Here is an 18635-nt window from a genome sequence, read left to right as displayed (position 1 = left end):
TGCTGTCGTGGTATGGAATCCTGCACGAACGTGCATCGGCCTTGTTCTCCGTTGTAAAGCTTTTCAATGGTCCGAACCACTGTCCAAGAAATCAAACAAATATCAAACCATGTAACATTTGAGGTTTTCACGGCGGTGACTATGAAGAAAGCCGTCTTCTGGGATGTGGCGCCGTGCAGAAATTGTGTTAACCGACGTTTAGAAGGAACAGACCTGTTGCGCCTGCTCAAGCTGGTTCGCTTGTAGATTTCTTCTCCTCTTATACTCTGAAAATGGAGGCGTTACGTTCATCCGAAACGTCAGTTAACACAACTTCTATGTGGTGCCACATCCCAGAAGACGGCTTTCTTCAAATATCAAACCATTCAGTTTCAATTTTGAATAGGAAAAGGCCAAAGGGCATAATCTGTAATAACTGAAGGAGATTTGGATGCTACGTACCGTGCATTAGGAAATGATAAACTGTTCTTAGAGCGGAGAAGCAGAACATAAATTTTACTGACTGTACTAACGTGCAGAGGCGGAAACATGCTGAGTCACGAGTCATTAGAACAGGTAAGGATATAACAATCATTTCAATTTTCTTCTTCCACAAGCAAGCACAGATCTGCGCAAGCTCTGACCTCCCACGGAGTGACCTCTCCTCTCTATTCACGTTACACCAGCTTACCTTTCTTATTAATATGACTACAAGCCTCAAAGTTCTATTTCAGAAGTCGCAGATCCTTATTTCAGTTCAGAATGTACAGCCTTCGTACTCCTTCAGATCCTGAATGCACAACTGCGCCATCAAAGCATTGAATAGCGGCAATGCCGTAAATACGTAACACGGAGCAGAATCACAAAGATAATTAGTCGAATGGGAAGAAGAAAAGACGCTGAAGAAAATAAGGAGGTGGGATAAAGAAGAGAATATGAAGGCAATAAGGAAAAGAGAAGAAAGAGAAGACGATAAGAAACGAAGTTATTGTTTTCCACGTCTTCTCTCAACCTGCACGCAGTATTTAAAAACCACAGCTCCATAAAAACTTTCTTCCTGATGACTTTCGGTCTGAAAGGGATACTTCAATTTCACAGTGTATGGTGCAGACCGCCGACACAAAAGCATTTTTTTACCAAGTGCGGCAGACATTAAATTCATCAAAGTGATCCCAGCACACCACAACCACGTTTTAATTACTACCCAGAAGGCAGGGCTCTGCATCCCATGAGCGTCTATCGCAAAGAGCAGAAAAGCCAACAAAAATTAGCATGTGCTCCGCTCAATCGATTAGAATTCGATTTCCGTAAGATTTACTATGGGTCACATTTTTTTTATTGCTAGTGGGGTGGGACTAAGTCGCTTGTACTGCGGCCACTTCTGGCCTATTGTACCAGCCCCAGATGATAGGTGAGGGTGATTGTGGAGCAAATGGTGGAATGAAGATTGGCAGGGGAAACCGAAGTACTCGGAGAAAACCTGCCCCAGCGCCACTTTGTCCACCACAAATCCCACTTGACCAGACACCGGGATCGAACCCGGGCCGCCGTGGTGGGAAGGTAGCTGGAGTTCCTCTCTAGGACGATATGTTTCGGCACATGTGTGCCATCTTCAGGTCCTGCTTCAATTGATGTGCTATTTGTATGGGTAAATTTACATGACAGCTACTCGGCTTTGCGCTTAGAATGCTACGCAATCTCTTCATATGTACAAGAACTTGCAGGGAGGGGTTCCCTCTCTGCATGCCTGGGGAACACCATGCAACCGTATGTGATGCTCCATGATTGGTTTCGCCTTGTTCGGAAACGTACACAAAATTTAAAATTAGGGCAAAGACTTTCTTAGATCTGACGTCATCACGGAGGTGACAAGACTGCCTGGTATATACGAGCGTATTCGGCGAAAATGAGAGAAAACGTCTGTAAGCATCTACCAGATCACATGGCGTCACATCCCAAAATATAGTAATCTTCAGGGAAGAGACTCCTCCCTTTGAATGCCAGGGAAACAAATGCTAATCTCCTGTGGCTAAGGAAAGAGCCTCTTACGCTCTGCGAATGGGTCCACACTTTTCGGAAATGCACACCTCACTTGAAAACAGAAGAACTCTACTTCACTTTAAGGCCTGGGGAAGATCAGGTAATACCATATTACTAACGATCAATTAGCCATCCGTGATTTGTTGACCAACGTGGGGGGGGGAGATAATGAGTGAGTGTCTGAGAGAGAGAGAGAGAGAGAGAGAAAGTGTGTGTGTGTGTGTGTGTGTGTGTCAAGACACGTGAACACCGGTCACGCGTTTCCCTCCAAAGCCGATGTCCGCAGGCCAAAGTTTAATAAACAGGAACTTGCACAGAGCGTCACAAAATACAAAATTTGTACGAGAAAACGGTGCAAATACCCCTCCTTAAACGGAAGAGAACATTTGTTCTGTGATTAAGACAGTGTGTGCGTGCTGTTCGTTTAACGGGAAGGAAAGGACGACGTAACACACAAAGCTGTCCGAAGAACATGATTAATCAAAACAAACGGGTCACAAAATACAAGTTGCTTTATCTTTTCTATTGACATTACCGTCTCCGGCGGACTAAAATATGCTCGGCAAACCTGAGGTAGAGGGCACCTATATACAGATTTACATATAGAATATACGAGTATATGAAACGGCATGTCTTACCGTAGTCATCTGGCTGATGGGAATGCGATCGGGCAGCACTTGCTCGAAGTCTATGCATTGTTGACCAGTTCCGAGGGACAGCCACCTAGGGGCGCTCTGACTGGCCTTCTGACAAGCGCTGCGAACAGTACACCTGAAACAAATAGATGTATTATACATTCTGCAGCCTTGTCTACTTCACAGTGACTATGGAACAAACATAAAGACGCGCTGGATAGCTACCGAAACAATATACAGGGCTCCTATTGGCCACAGGTGAGGGTATCCCTGTTTCATAAAGCGGAATACGGCCTCCACATGTTTTTTTTTGGCACTACAGCCCCAGTGGGCCTAGGCCTACTACCTCCACGAACTTCTCCGTTCACTTCGGTGTTTATAGATCTTACACATTCAGTAGGACTCCTTGGGGGGGTGATCAGCTCGTCGCAAGGCCTCTACCTGTACACAAACACAGAAAAACGCACACAAATATCCATGCCCTGAGTAGCATTCGAGCGAGCGAAGACAGTGCACGCCGGCCGCCACATCTCCCCCCCCCCTTGGCACTACAGCCCCAGTGGGCCTAGGCCTACCTCCATGAACTCCGTTCACTTCGGTTTTTCTAGATCTTACACATACGGTAGGACTCCTTGGGCGAGTGGTCAGCTCGCCGCAAGGCCTCTACCTGTAGACAAACACAGAAAAGCGCACACAAACATCCATGCCCTGAGTGGGATTCGAACCCACGATCTCTGCTTCCGAGCGAGCGAGGACAGTGCATGCCTTAGACCGCTCAGCTACCGTGACCGGCGGCCGCCACATCTGGGGCCACGAAAATATGCTGGCCCCAACATCAAGATCATTATACACTTCCAAACTCACACATAAATAATTTCATGCTTGCAAGTGAGTTACCGTGAATTACATCTGCAAGAAAAATGATACATTTCTTGGCATCTCGGATGGCGTCACTTAGAAACTAGGAAAATATTTGCCGTTCATTAGCACACTATTCTACCTGCTTAACTGAACAACAAACAATCTGTAAATCAATGATCTAATAAATTATATATCATGTAACTGGTAATTAATAACGTCCAGAATTCTAAATTTGATCTGCAACTGCCAGCAATCCGTACTGAAACTGGCGGAACATAACAGGATGCAACTCGCATGGCTGCCATGTTACATTGAAGCGAATGAGATTGCAATCAGTCCGCAAGAGCCGGATCTGGCCTTCCATTAAGAGGACTTGAACCAGCAGGTGGCATCTGGGTAGAAGCTGCCGAGCGGTCCATCAGGGACTCGAGGCAGAGGAGACCACCAAGAAGACTGAAGTCCACGCCTGAACAAGAAAATGCGAAACGATTCATTCGGAACCTGTGGAAAACGAACGAGGGGGCAATTACAGCTATACAAGAGTCAGGCGAAGCAATTGAGAGGGTTACTTACACCTGTCCGGGGCACGCTGTAGCGTAAGTGGTTGCGGCACTACGCTACAAGCCAGAAAGTTGCGGGTTCGAGTACCGATGAGGTGGATTTCTTTCAATTGACCCAATCCTTCCAACCACACTATTGCCCTTGGGTCGACTTAGCCTCTAACAGAAATTAGTACCAGGTATCTTCCTGAGGGGAAAGGGCAGCCGGCGCGTAAGGCTGACAACTTTCCCGCAATCTGTGAGCCGATTGTCTAGAAAATGTAGCACCCTCAACGTCTCACAACCCTATGGGCCTCCACGGCCTGTTACACGGTTAGCTTTACTTTACTTACACTTGCCACTTTAACAGGTGCCTATGAAAACTAGGATCGGTAAATAGGCACACCTTGAAAGATGTTATGACAAATATGAAATGGCCTCACAAGTTCCATTTAACTGTAACATTCTAGCTGAATCAAGCTATCTTAATCTGGGACTCAATTTGACCACGTCATACAACCATTAAAAGACACCATTAAACAAAGTACTGCGTATCATTCCATTTGAAATTCGGGAATGCTGCTGAGGGGGTTTACAACTGATCGTAAACGGTGGTAGCACGAGGGTAGTTTAATACCCACTTCTTTAATCCTAAACTCGTCTATGTTCAGAAATTCGCACGTGCACAAGATCTGTTCATTGTGAACTGTTTTCCATTTGTAACGTCTATGTTCTTGGAGTATGTACATACGGGGGCGGCGCCATAACCCAAGCGGTTAGTCGCTGGCTTCCCACCGCAGCGGCCCGGGTTCGATCCCGGGTCTGGTCAAGTGGGATTTGTGGTGGACAAAGTGGCGCTGGGGCGGGGTTTCTCCGAGGACTTCGGTTTCCGCTGCCCATCTTCATTCTACCAAATTCTCCATCATCATAATCACCCGGGGCAGGCTACAATAGACCAATCAGTGGCCGCCGTGCCGAGTGGACCCAGTTGGACTCCACCCCCCCAAAGCGAATTAAAAAAAATGTTCCTGCCGACTCCAGAGACATTATGAACAAACTATACACTGTTCATTCCTGTAGCTTCACAACTGTTTCCAGGCTTGTGCAGGCGATGGCTAGGAACAGGAGGGGGTGATACAAGTAGGATTATATTTGTCAGAGAGCGTTCGTTGATTTCTATAATCTGATGGAACCGTACTACATACTAAAACATTATTAATTCATCTACAATAATTACTAACGGTAATCAGGTTCACAACAAATAATTAACAAATGGAAATGCTAAGCTCGAACATTTTTGTTGCGGACGAGGATGGAGCGCACCGTTAATCAATTTTCCCGTTTTGTGAACTTCAGCATTTACATTAATAAACTCCACTTTATAATTGTTATATACGTGTAATTACCAAGGTGGACACCGTTAGTTACCGACTGTTTTTTGCAATCCCATGTCCAAACGTTTGAGAACATTATTAAGTCTGTAACCTCTGCTTGCCGATCGGTCTAAGGCATGAACTGTCTTCACCTGCTCGAACACTGGGATCGTGAGTTCGAATCCCACTCGAGGCATGGATGTCTGTGTGCGTTTATTCTATGTTTGCGTTGTTCTGTGTGTAGGTAGCGGCCTTGCGACGGGCTTGTGCCCCATCCAAAGGGCTGTAGCTCCATACAGAGAGAGATGATCTCCGACTAATCCCCGTAATATAGCAGGGGCGCTTCTGGCCAGACAGGCAAGTGCTTCTACGGGGTGTGCGCTAGCGCGCTGGATTTAACGTAAGTCAGGGCGCTACGATGTTGGTGAGTTGAATATGGCCAATGTACTGCCTCTGATTCACTGGGTTTCTGGATTTCGTCCATCGTCCGGTATTGCAGGAACTATAAAACACAACGTTTCGGAAACTGGATCTTTCCGTCCTCAGGTGAGGGGGAGGGGAAGATACCTACTCATTTGAGTCCCTCAGAAAGAGCTAACCTCAATCACTGGACGACTAGGTATCTTCCCCATCTCCTGAGGACGCAAACAGATCCAGTTTCCGAAACCTTGTGTTTTCCAGTTTCTAGAATACCGAACGACTGATGAAGTCCAAAAACCCAATGTTATACACCACTGTCAGAACCCTTTAGAATCTGAGTGTACTACCTACGTGTTCAGCGGCAGTTCTGGTAGAGACATGCAAAGCAGATGTCAAATCCAAGTGCAGCGTGAAGCTAATCAACAACGGAGATCGGAACAGGCTGAACTTCCATGGTATCAGCCCTATATAAGGCACTGCTTTCTGGAATTATTTTATGATTTACAAAAAAAAAAAAAATAAGAAAGTTCTAAGCAAGAAATGAATAGAATTTATGGAACTTACTGAAAGTACATAAATTAGCTAGAATTATAATAAATAAAATAGCATGCCTTCGAGTGTACAAGAGTGTGAATCTTTTGGATATCACATTGTAAATCTTCTAATTTAATGTGGATTGTGTAAAGCATAAAGTAGTGCGTATTTCTCCTTCAAATACTTCATTATAATTTAAAGAGGGGAATAGTACTGTTCCCATTAACTACAACAGAACGGAGCCTCTTAATGACAGCCTCACTATGCAGAGGTAAAACGGTCGTTTCAAACGAGCCTATGTTGAGTCACTGTAACACGAACCATTATAATCTGTGTGGAGGGTGAGTAAGGTAAATTCGTCCCTGTACTTAACTAATTAAGCACCATGCCATGAAGACGTATTGAGGAGTGGGTGTATAGACCCAGGTTTTCTTGACCTCTGTACTAGTTCTTAAGTGGCCAGGTTCACGCCCCGCCTGCTTTAGCCACGGGGAAATAGCCCCCGGTACTCACTGGATAGGAGGTTGGGTGGACCCCAGAGACGATCTGGATGACATAGCGAAGTGGAAATTCTTGCGTCCACCGGGACTCGAACTCCGTCCCCTTGGTCGTCCAGCTCGTAGCCAGTCGCTATATTGCGCTATCCGGGCTCCCCAGTCACAGGGGAATAACCATAACATTTTGTATGGGGAAAATGTTTCATATTTTCTATGAGGCGAGTATGACGCGAAATACAGGAGAAAAATTCATTTACGACTTTGCAGCGCGCTTAGTTCCGTAGCCGCTCGCGGAAGCAGACGTATACTCTGACAGCTCAGAACTGGTTAGCTCGAGAGGGCACAGGCCAAGCAGACACGCTATGAGAGGGACGGCCTTATTGTGGTGTAGAAGAGAATTGCGAGAGGTCAATTATTATACACATGTATATGCGTTTATTGCTGGCGAGTGTTCACAGTAACTAGCTAAATACTGTAGTGGAGGGGGGACAGGGAAGAACAAAACAGCTCACACCACGCTAAACAAAAAACACATAAATAAATCAATTCACTGCTACTTCGAATACGATGGCCGAAGCTATACAATCGTTTCTTTGGATCCCTTGTCACCACCGCTTTGCAAAACCTCAGGCTGCGGGCAGAGGCGACCAACTCGAAAGACAACTGCTGATACATCGAACAATCAGTAGCGGAGAGTCGAGTCGACAAGGGTTGAAACTCTGTCTTTCTGCTGGGGCTTAACGATCTCTCGTCGTGGAGAGTGAGCATATACGAAATCTTATGCAGGCTCTCCGGCCTGCTGTACTCGTGAGTACGCTAAATGGCCTTACAGGTTATAAGAGGCTTCACCGGTAAGCAAACGCGCAAGTATCTGAGTGGATCTGTTTGAATGAAAACTGATTACATTTCTGGACTTCCAGGTAAATGAAATTATATACTTGAATCTGTGCAGTCGTCCCCACAAATACTTGTGGCGTAAGAGAACACAACTCACTGGGGCATGTCGCCTACTTCCATAAATACAGCCAAGTGTTCCTCGTGTATAATTTAACAACAGGATATTTCTAAGTAGATTGTAAAGGGTTCTGACGATGGTGGATGCCACACAGAATTATTGGCTCTTTGGACTATTTCCATCGTCTGGAAATCTAGGTAATAGATGACACTCTAGGCAATAGAGGACACGACGTTTCGGAAACTGGACCTGTTTCCGTCATCAGGTGAGAAAGGAAGACACCTACTCAGTTGGGCAACCAGGTCCAGTGATTGAGATTAGCTCTTTCTTAGGGGCCCAACTGAGTAGGTGTCTTCCTTTCTCACCTGACGACGGAAACAGATCCAGTTTCCGAAAAGTAGTGTCCTCTACTGCCTAGAATTCCGGATGATGGGAAAAGTCCAGGATATTTCTAACTGAAATAGGTGTAATGACCTATATATTCATAATTTTTAACATTTTGAACAATTACTATATTCTCCTTTAGTTCTCTTTCAACCTCCTCCTTCCTTGGATTTTTTTCAGTTGACCTAATCCTTCCAGCCGCACTAGGCCCTGGGTTCGACTCAGCCTCTAACAGCAATGAGTACCAGGAATTAATTAAATAATTTTCCTGGGGAGTAAAGCGCGGCCGGCGCGTAGGGCTGACAACCTTACCGCCATCTTTGAGCCGATTATCTAGATAATGTGGGACCCTCAACGTCTCACAACCCTATGGGCCTTCATCGCCTGGTACAGGGATACCTTTACTTTTTTTTTTCTTTTACACAAAAATATCATAAATGTATGCAACCTGAATATACTTGTATACTGTAAAATTACTTCCCGGCTCTCAATCCACATACAGCAAGTTATTTTCACTATTTTCTTCACTTCCGCTGTATCGTGTAATGCTGGTTATGCGGTAAAATTTTGAACCACACTTGAGATGAGCCTGGTAAGACTGTCAGATCAGGTCTGCCCGCCGAGCTTCTGTAAGTCGCTCCACGCAATGAGAAAATGATACCCAACAGTGAGCCGGCGCCACCTTCTAGATATGCCTAGATTCGCCAGCCGTTAGAACATCCAACTCCTTACCGTGAATTCCCCTAGAACTAGTCTTCGACATCCATTCAACGACGTATTCTAGACGTACGGTCATGTCATCTCATGCAACAATGCACGGGCCCTCCAGTGGTCGCAAATGGGAAAACTGCGCAGTAACGCTGACAGCGGAATTTCCGTTCATAATAATCTCGTGAATTTCGTGAAGTACTAAATCTCTGTTGCAAGCAGTCGAACGTATGGCCTAAATGATTGTTTTCTGATGTGTGCAGTTAAAATGCAAGGGTGCTAGAGCGAGTCACGATACATTAAACTTGGGTATCACTATGAAACGGAGGAATTAACCCGCCACAGTGAACACAGATACCAGGGATTAACAGCCTACTATGTTACCTTAATTTAGCATTAAGAACGACAACAAAATAATTTATACACCGCTTATTATTTGCACATGCGAAAATAATTAGGGCTTTGATGTGGGCTTTGTTATTCTAGCTATTAATTAGCACCCTTTTGTTGTATGGTGCTGATGGTGACTGTGGCAGTAATGGGGTGTAAACCCTAATGTAATATTGATAGGGAATGGACGGAAAACACACGGGCTGCAATATTTGACACCACGCAATGGTAATGACAACCTTAATTTAGCGCGGAGGATGGGGTGACTTGGGAAAATAGTAAATTAAGGACAGAATATTGCATGGAGTACCCACCAGTGATAAGGAGGGGAGGCAATCCGGATCTGCGGCCTTGTCCTTTCACATTTCAGGAGTCGCGCTATATTGGACGCTTTGCATATACACGATTACACACGCAGGCAAGTTACAACCCTCGTTACCCACAACTTTTCCTTTCTTTGTTTTAAACTAGCAGTGCTGCAATACAACAATTACTACTACTACTGCAACTATTACTACTAATACTACTAGTACTAATACTAATAGTAATACTAATAATAATAATAATAATAATAATAATAATAATATGCCCTTATAGCACAGCAAAAGGAGATTTGGAACTTCAGAAATCCAAGGCGTCCCGTCGAGCTATCGCAATTGGTAAACAAACACAGCTTGACATCCTGCGGCAAGACTCTTGTATATGCTGAACCAGCAGTTGCGACAAATGTAGTAGAACCCTTTTTTTTAATGCTAACGGGGTGGGAGTAAGTCCGTTGTACTGCGGCCACTTCTGGCCTATTGTACCAGCCCCAGATGATAGGCGAGGGTGATTGTGGAACAATTTGCTCAACGGCCACAGTGAACACGAGTAAAGAGAAAGAAACAAAACACAAACACGATTCAATACAATAATAGTGATAAGAATAAGAAGATAGCGCAATTATATAAGAAATATAAATGAAGATACTATTCAGACATGCAGGGCAAACACATACTGTACGTAGGCCTATACGAGATCCTACTGCACAGCAGATGCAGGGCAAGCATAACCTCGTAACACAGTAAAATTCGGTAACTATCCGCTAACCAGATTAATCAAAAGATGTTTAAGTTGATGCTGATGATTATGATGACGACATCCAGCTACCCATTGGCACTGATGTGCAAGAAAATGGACAGAAGGCATGCATGATTAATGCTGAAATTCTATTACCTGGCCAGCACAGTGCCTGTATGTAGTGGGTCGGGAGGCAGTGATAGGGAAGCCACTACAAGCAACAGCAAGAACACAGGTCTTCAAGAACTGGAACTGCAGAACTGCTGCCTGCGATACGCGTATTTTATCTGCATTATAATTCATGTACCACAAGATGGTGGTCATCTTGCAAATAAAATGTCAGGCGCAGTGTACGAGTATTCTTAACCAAGCTCTGAATATATGCACATGAAAAACCAGTGCAAAAGTAGAAAAAAAAGAGCTATAAAGATGATCCTCAGAATTACTGAACTTCTGGACCTTGTCCATCTTTCGATATCCTAGAGACTAGAAAACATAACGTCTCGGAAATTGGATCTGTTGCCGTCCTCAGGTGAGGAGGGAAGACACCTGCACTGTTGGGTCCATCAGAAAGAGCTAACCAGGTCCAGTGATTGAGGTTAGCTCTCTCTAAGGGACCCAATAGAGTAGGTGTCTTCCCTCCTCACCTGAGGACGGCAACAGATCCAGTTTCCGAAACGCTGTTTTCTAGTTTCCAGATTACCGGACGACAGACGAAGTGCAAACCACCAGCAGTTCTGAGTATTATACACAATCGTGAGAACCCTTTAGAATCTACTCATAAAGATGACGGACATAATGACGGCAAAAACAGTGCAGTGGGTTGATATAACAACAGCCGCCATATTACAAAGAGACCAACATAACTGAGCTTCATGAAAACAAAGAAATGAAAGTCTACTTGACACTGAACCGTCCCGCCATACCGGTCAACCTAACCAGAGGGGTCTGGGAACCACGTTCCTCTTCCAGATCACATTCGAGAACACAACACCAGGCCGGATTCACAACATAAATTATCATAACTATACCAAGAATAATCGGAAATAAACTGTACTGTATTTCATATTGTTAATGTATGACAGGCTGTTTATGGCTTGACATGTCAGTCACAAAGACATGTATGTCGACAGTAAGAAATAAATACTTTATAAAAAATAATTCAATTCTCTATGTCAGTGCTCGCCTAAGATAAGCGAGCGTCTTAGTAATACAAGCCAAATCTTTATTTACGTGTTTCGTCAACAGCCCAAAGGCCAATTCCAAAGTGTGCAAGAGTAATGAAAAGAAACAAAACAACACAATTTATATAATAATAATTCATTTAATTTATTTAAATGACCGGCAACAGTTGAGAAACCAATTAGAAACAAGAACTAACAAACAGTGTAAACTTGCAATTATGACTCCCTTCTTAGAATGGGATAACTTGCTTGGTTTGTGCAGTCGTCACGTGGTTTCAATTATGATATCTTCATGAAAGAGCTTAGAGTGACCTCGTGAGTTGGATAAGTGGCAGAAGTCAAAGCGGAGTTTCAAGAACGTATTTTGTGAATTGTGGGCTTGTAAATATTTTCTAGAATGACTTTCAACTTACTATAGGTAGCTGTCCGAAGGCAATAATATCCATACTTTATTTAGCACTTCTGAATGTGCTGTTTTTTAAGTTATGTAACTGGTATGTTTCATAGCATTGGTCACTGCATGAGTCTTCTTAAAATGGCTGCATCTTCAGACCTCCGCGTGCCCAATATGGGCCACCTATGACGTCCCAATATGAGTCAAAGCCCATACTAGGAATTGCATTACATTTTCGCATCAAAAGCTTTTGCGTTATATTATTATGCTTAATGCTGAGAACGTCCATATAGCGATTACATATTGCGAAACTGCTCCAACAGTAGCGGAGCGGCCTCAGCTCTCGAAGTTCGGTTGTTCTTTCCAGTTATACATATCCTTACAGCTAATATTAAGCTCCTGGTGCGTGTCCACAACCTGAACCTGAAGCACAAATTTACTGTATGATTATTAATAATACTGCAGAAACCAAAACTCGAATTATGGCTTAAATAATGTTTATCAGATATCACACTCCACGTCATAGCGTAAGAAACTGAATGAAGATGGCATAATGGCCGGTTTGCGGCTGTTAAGAAAGAGGAAGAGGTTCTCAAGACAGCTGCTGTCCTAGACCAATCATCCAGAAATGTGAGAACGACAACGCTCTGATCGCCAGTGAAGTTATGGCAACTTCAGTGGGAGGCAAGGCTGTTTTGCCTAGAGAAACAAAGGACAGTTATTAAATTACTGTAGAGACATGGATCCAGGACATTTTGCTTTTCCGGCTGTAGACTGGCTTATCACTTAGTCACAAGAAATGGTTTAACCATTTTCATACAACAAAGATGTGGGCGAAAACAACTGGCCAAGCGGTTTCTTCAAAAGAAACCACATCTTTCTGTGAGAACACCACAGGATCTTCATGCTACAAACGAACACAACCGGAAATGCAGTAACAGCAGGTTTTCTCTAGCAGTTCATGGTGTCAACTTGAAGTTCCAGTTCCTATCTACACCGATGATGATGATGATGATGATGACGACGCTGAATGCCTATTTTGCGGCGGTTATCTTCTCAAGACATATGTGGGAAGGAGAGGGTCCAATGCACACAGTGCAAAAAGTTAGGTCTCTGTGACTGCGCCTGGAACTCAGAGAACGTTAATTTCAATTGTGACATGGGCCCTAATGATCAGAAACGTCTGAAAAGGTCATGCAATGACGTAACAGTCACAGAGAGCTGGTCAAGAGCCGCGTAATAGTTTGAATCTACTGTTTTCCTTACAACACTCCTTTTAATAAGCTACGTTACAAAGCTGAATTGTGTTAAATAAAGAACAGGTCGTTCGCCTACTCGCTTTAATAGGCTTCACATTGGCACATATTGAATATGTGGCTTTTTCATAAAGGACGGTCCATATCTGGCGAGTCCGCTCAAATCGTACTATCAATAATAATAATAATAACTAACACCATGGAGGTAAGTCCTTCTTCAGAAGCCACTAGTCTCTCATTTACCTAAGAATTTCCAAGTCCGAGGCTCTGTGTAACGTTTCGCAATAAAATTATTTTCTATTGTAAGGAGTTCTTAGCCCCACCGCCCAACCTCCAAATTGGAGGACCAACTCTTGTCGGCTGTCCGCGACTGGTTATTCAATATATATCCTCCATCTCTGGGGGTCGTCTTAACAATGATGATGCTGACAATGACCCTTTCATAAGTGCAGGCCTATTTCTTTGCTTCAAGAAGCACCAAAGCTTTAGTAACAAGCTTACATCGCTTCCATGAATGTGTAGGTACACATTAAGTTCTCTCTCACATTTTAACCAGCTGAGCTACAACATTCAGATCCATTTAATATTAAGTCTTCGGGTGATGTGTTAATTGGTCTTCGTAAATAAGTAATTTACAGCTTTGAATTCTGGGAGGAATATACCTTAAATAAAATGACGACCAGCGTGCGAAATTTGCATTTCCTCTTCGGTTCCAGAGTGACAATTCGCTGTACACCAGGCAAGTGGAATTTAGTGCTTCGAAATTTCTGTGAACTGTTCTTCTGGGGACTGAAAATTGCGAACATGCAGTGGCGAGAACCCGTTCGTGTTTATGTCCGACAAATTTCATGTAACGGAAATTTATACTGGCGCAAATAGCATCCACAGATAAAATCAATACAGGCTAACAAAGCAGTTTCATTATTCGCTGATCATTTCCGCTTCTCTGTCATGGCGTCATTTAAGTTCTTTACGTATGCTTGCCTTCTCTTTCCGCATTGAACTACAGCAGGATGGCCACCTCAAAGGCGTTTCCAGCTCACATATTTCTTCAGCGAGTGTTTATGTAATTTCGACATTGTGCAAGCGCGAATACACTCACTTTTACACAAGACGTTCCGGTTTATTTCATTTCCAAGCCAGTGTGGACGTCGCGATGTCGCGATGTCACGATTAAGCAGTCCGCCTATGCACAAATATTACGGTTTTGGGCATTATCCACTGTCCTGTATTTATGTAAAAAAACCGTCCTGTTTATATTTTCAAAACACAACGTTTCGGAACTGGATTCTGTCTCCGTCTTCAGGTAAAACCTACTCAGCTGGGCCCAATATATAGCGCTACTACCTATCTATTGGCCCGGAGATAGGGACTAGCTCTATCGATTGGGCCCTCAGTAGGTTTTACCAGAAGACGGAGACAGAATCCAGTATCAGAAACGACGTGTTTTGAAAAATAAACAGGACGTGTTTTTAGCTAAAGACATGACGATGGATAATGTTTAAAATCATAGTAACTGTACCAATGCACCATCATCACAAACTTTTAGATCGTAGCCCACCTCTGTATTCGTATCTCGGCCCACAAGGCGGCTATCCCCACGTTTATCGCGAATTTCCTTAGTTATTCCAGGCAAATATGTGGATAGCGTACCTGTCGTAACATAGGCCGTGATCATTTGTCGTCCTATTTCTAATTCATCAATAAAAATAATCTTTCTGTTCGATGCTAGCTACCAATGCAACTGAGAGTGCATCACAAATTCATAAGAAATCGGCCAATAAAACACAGGATTGTATTAAGACAATTAACCCTACCACTATCAGCTCCACAAGCAACCACAATAGGCTTATTTACACCAGGACCAACATTAATATTTTCCATCCAGTAAACAACTGCATCACAACTCTCATTTCTGTATGCCTTCTCTAACAGAGATCATTAGTATGCAGTTCAGTAAACAAAGAGCGTACTCACAGTCAGGTTTCGTTTGGATATCCAGAAAAACGTGGGCCATAATAGTGATTTGTGAAGGCCAACTCCACCTGCGACATATACCTACTTATGCATACACTATTGTATCTGAGCGTCACGCTGCGTCTCTGTAAGAAACACATGTACATGGTACTCCGCCTCTACACCCATACAGAACCACAGGCAAAATTATAGTTTTGTACATTCTAAAGGTTCTGGACTGAATGGAGCAAGCATTACCCGAGGCCGCACCATAGCTCAAGCGGCTAGTCGCTCGCTTCCCACCGCGGCAGCCCGGGTTCGATCCCGGGTCTGGTCAAGTGAGATTTGTGGTGGACAAAGTGGCGCTGGGGCAGGTTTTCTCCGAGTACTTCGGTTTCCCCTGCCAATCTTCATTCCACCAATTGCTCCACAATCATCCTCACCTATCATCTGGGGCTGGTACAACAGGCCAGAAGTGGCCGCAGTACAAGGACTTAGTCCCACCCCACTAGAAATAAAAAAAAAGCATTACCCGAGTTCAATCTCCTCTTAATTTCCTCCTGAATCAGGTTTCGATCTGTCATCGTTGTCCCCAAATATCTGAACTGTGCCACATTTTCAAAAGATCTGTTTCCTAGCTTCATGTCATGATTTTGCCCTGCATTTTGGTGACGAGACAGTAAAATATACTTAGTTTTCTCTGTGTTTACTTCTAGACCAACCTCATTACTTGTGTCAATTAAAGTTGGTGTGTTTGTCTTTATGGTATCTACATTATCACCCAGTAGATTCACATCATCGGCATAGACCAACAGCTGATGTGTCCCGTTTAATTTCAGTCCCACCTGGTTTCCCTGGACCTTCCTAATGGCATATTCTAAAGCAAAGTTGAAAAGCAGTGGCGATAAAGCATCTCCTTGTTTTAGACCATTCTGGTTAGGAAATTTATGAGACAAATGCTTTCCTACATGGACTTTACTATAAGTTTCGTTTAAACACATTTTAATCAACCTAACTAGTTACATGGGTATCCCAAACTCTATCAGAATATTGTACAATACTTCCCTCCTAACTTAATCATAGGCTAGTCTATGAATAGCTGATGTACGGTCTCACTGTACTCCCAATTTTTTCTCCAATATCTGACGAATGCAAAAGATCTGACCTGTAGTTGAGCTGTTACGTCGAAACTTACACCGATGATCCCCAATAATTTCATCTATATATGAACATAACCTTGAAAGAAGAATATTGGACAAAATTTTATGTGAAGTTGATAGCAGTGATATCCCCCGATAATTACTACTGTCAGGTTTATCGCCCTTCTTGTGAACTGGTACAATAATAGGCTCCTTCCACTGATCAGGCAATTTTTCCTTATCCCAAATAGAAGTAATTAGCTTATGGATCTTAGAACGTAATATTTCGCCTCCTGCTTGAACAAGTTCTGCCGGAATTTGATCACTACGTGGCGATTTATACCGTTTCAATTTTGCAATAGCACTTTCAAACTCAAAAGGGCTAGGATCAGGTATTAACGGCTCAGCTGTACGGATTTCTGTCTGCCTAACATCACTGACCCTAAGTACATGCAATAACTGAGGTAAGTAGTTCCTCCACCTATTCAAAATGTTGTGGGAATCCGCAAGCAGATCACCATTCTCATCCTTCACTAAGTTACTGCTACGCTGGTAACCCCTCTTGAAGTCATTTATTCCTCTATACAGATCTCTAATGTTCTTGTTCTTACTGTTCACTGCAAGCTTATTAATTTTGTCTTTCAGATATTCCCTCTTTTTATTCCTGAAATGCCTGCTGGTTTCACGTCTAATATTGTTCAGATTATCCCCATTTAACTCGCTTGGATCCTGTAACCACTGCAATTTGGCCTGCTTTCTTTGATCTAATAATTATGAGCATCCTTCATCGAGCCATGGCTTATGCTTCTTCGGTTCATAATAACCTAGACTCTCTTTGGCAGGCATTTTATTTACATATGAATATTAAATTGCATGTTAGGTATTCCTAACTTATAATGCTCAGATGACTATCTGAATCTATATCCGGACTGAGATTCGAACCCAGACCTCTCAATTATACAGCACGAGTGCTATGCACCAAACGATAGAATGAAGGGAAACTGTGACAAGGATCTGTCGGAACAGCCAATCTCCGGGCGGAGAATGGAAGCCGGGGCCTCCCAAATACGAAGTCATAATTACTCACAAAACTGAAACTTCCAGGACTGAAAGACGAGTACAATGTACGTCCCGATGTGTACAGAAAGCGTAATCTCTACAGAAGTTACACAAATGGCTTCCCTGTGTATTATCTTAAATCTTTAGCACAACCGTAAAACACAGGCAATTACAATAGACAAACAACTTCCCAGATTACCATCAGATAATGCACCAACTCACAAATACGTACCACCAGAGTCGGTCAGAATACACGCAAGTCAACCCTGACAAACAGCATGAAGGGGTCAACAAAATGAACGTCACTCAACATTTAATGGATCTGAAATTCTTGAACATCAGAGGGTGCACACGTCAAACGCCTTGATGAAGCATGTATCGACCACTCAATTATTGTGTACAAACACACACAAGCTACCAGCAGAAATATGAACACTGCAATTAGGAATTGGGCCTCACCGTTTCAAGAGGAGGAGGACGCCATTTCGCCACAGCTATACACGTGGCCATCCTAATCACCTGTTCCTCGTGACCTGAACAACCATAAAAATGTGCCTATGAACAATCTCTACTGTAAATAATGAAATATTAAATGCACATCAGAAATACTATCAAAGCGACAATTGATCTCGAACAGCAGCAGGGCACGACACGAAAGCTGGAAATCACATTACGCCGTTCTTATTACGTCAGTCGCTCTCTTTTGCTTATTTGCTTCTCTGTGGGCTGTTTTATGAAGCTCTCACTAGGTCGCCTATACAGAGGCCACTGAGGTCCTAACAGACACAATAACAAGAAGTTCTGGGAAGAACTAACCGCCTATTTTCCTTTGATACAAGGCCCACACAAAAAGACGCGTTCAACATTTGTTCTAATTGTTGCGTGTATTCGTTGCAGCAGGAATATATATGTCTACGAGCCACTGTCTAGCAACGATAGTGAGAGAGGCATACAGTCGCACTAGCTGATGGTAGGGAATTATGAAGTACGCCGTTGAGATGGGCTCAGGTACCATGATAGACATACGAAGTTTCATAAAAATTGGTTCAAGCACACAAAAGTTGATGGGGACAATCAACATGGTGATCTCATAAGCCTACTTTTATTTTTTTAACAGAGGAAGTTGGCTAAAAATAAAGATGTGACAAATTCCAACTGGATAACGCTGGGTAAGTAGAGACCACAGCAGCCCCGAGGACCAGATATTCGTTTCTTTGTTCGTCCTCATTCTGTGTTTCTCTCTGATGTGGTTGCATGACGTCAAATGACGAGA

The 18635-nt window shown here is 43.4% G+C and overlaps 1 protein-coding gene across 9 annotated transcripts in view; it reads right to left on the bottom strand.

Moving 5' to 3' along the window:
- Positions 1-18635, bottom strand: part of LOC111872852 (plexin-B) — a 620835-nt gene that overhangs the window by 121828 nt on the left and 480372 nt on the right. For all 9 annotated transcript variants that reach the window (XM_023867057.2, XM_023867062.2, XM_023867060.2 and 6 more), the window contains exon 6: positions 2658-2790. In XM_023867057.2, coding sequence (XP_023722825.1) covers positions 2658-2790 — 133 coding nt within the window. The remainder of the gene's footprint in view (positions 1-2657; positions 2791-18635) is intronic.

The sequence above is a fragment of the Cryptotermes secundus genome, unplaced genomic scaffold (assembly GCF_002891405.2).
Source record: "Cryptotermes secundus unplaced genomic scaffold, Csec_1.0 scaffold298, whole genome shotgun sequence".
NCBI lineage: Eukaryota > Metazoa > Arthropoda > Insecta > Blattodea > Kalotermitidae > Cryptotermes > Cryptotermes secundus.
The sequence above is the reverse complement of the archived record's forward strand: the minus strand, read 5'-3'. Positions and strand labels throughout refer to the sequence as shown.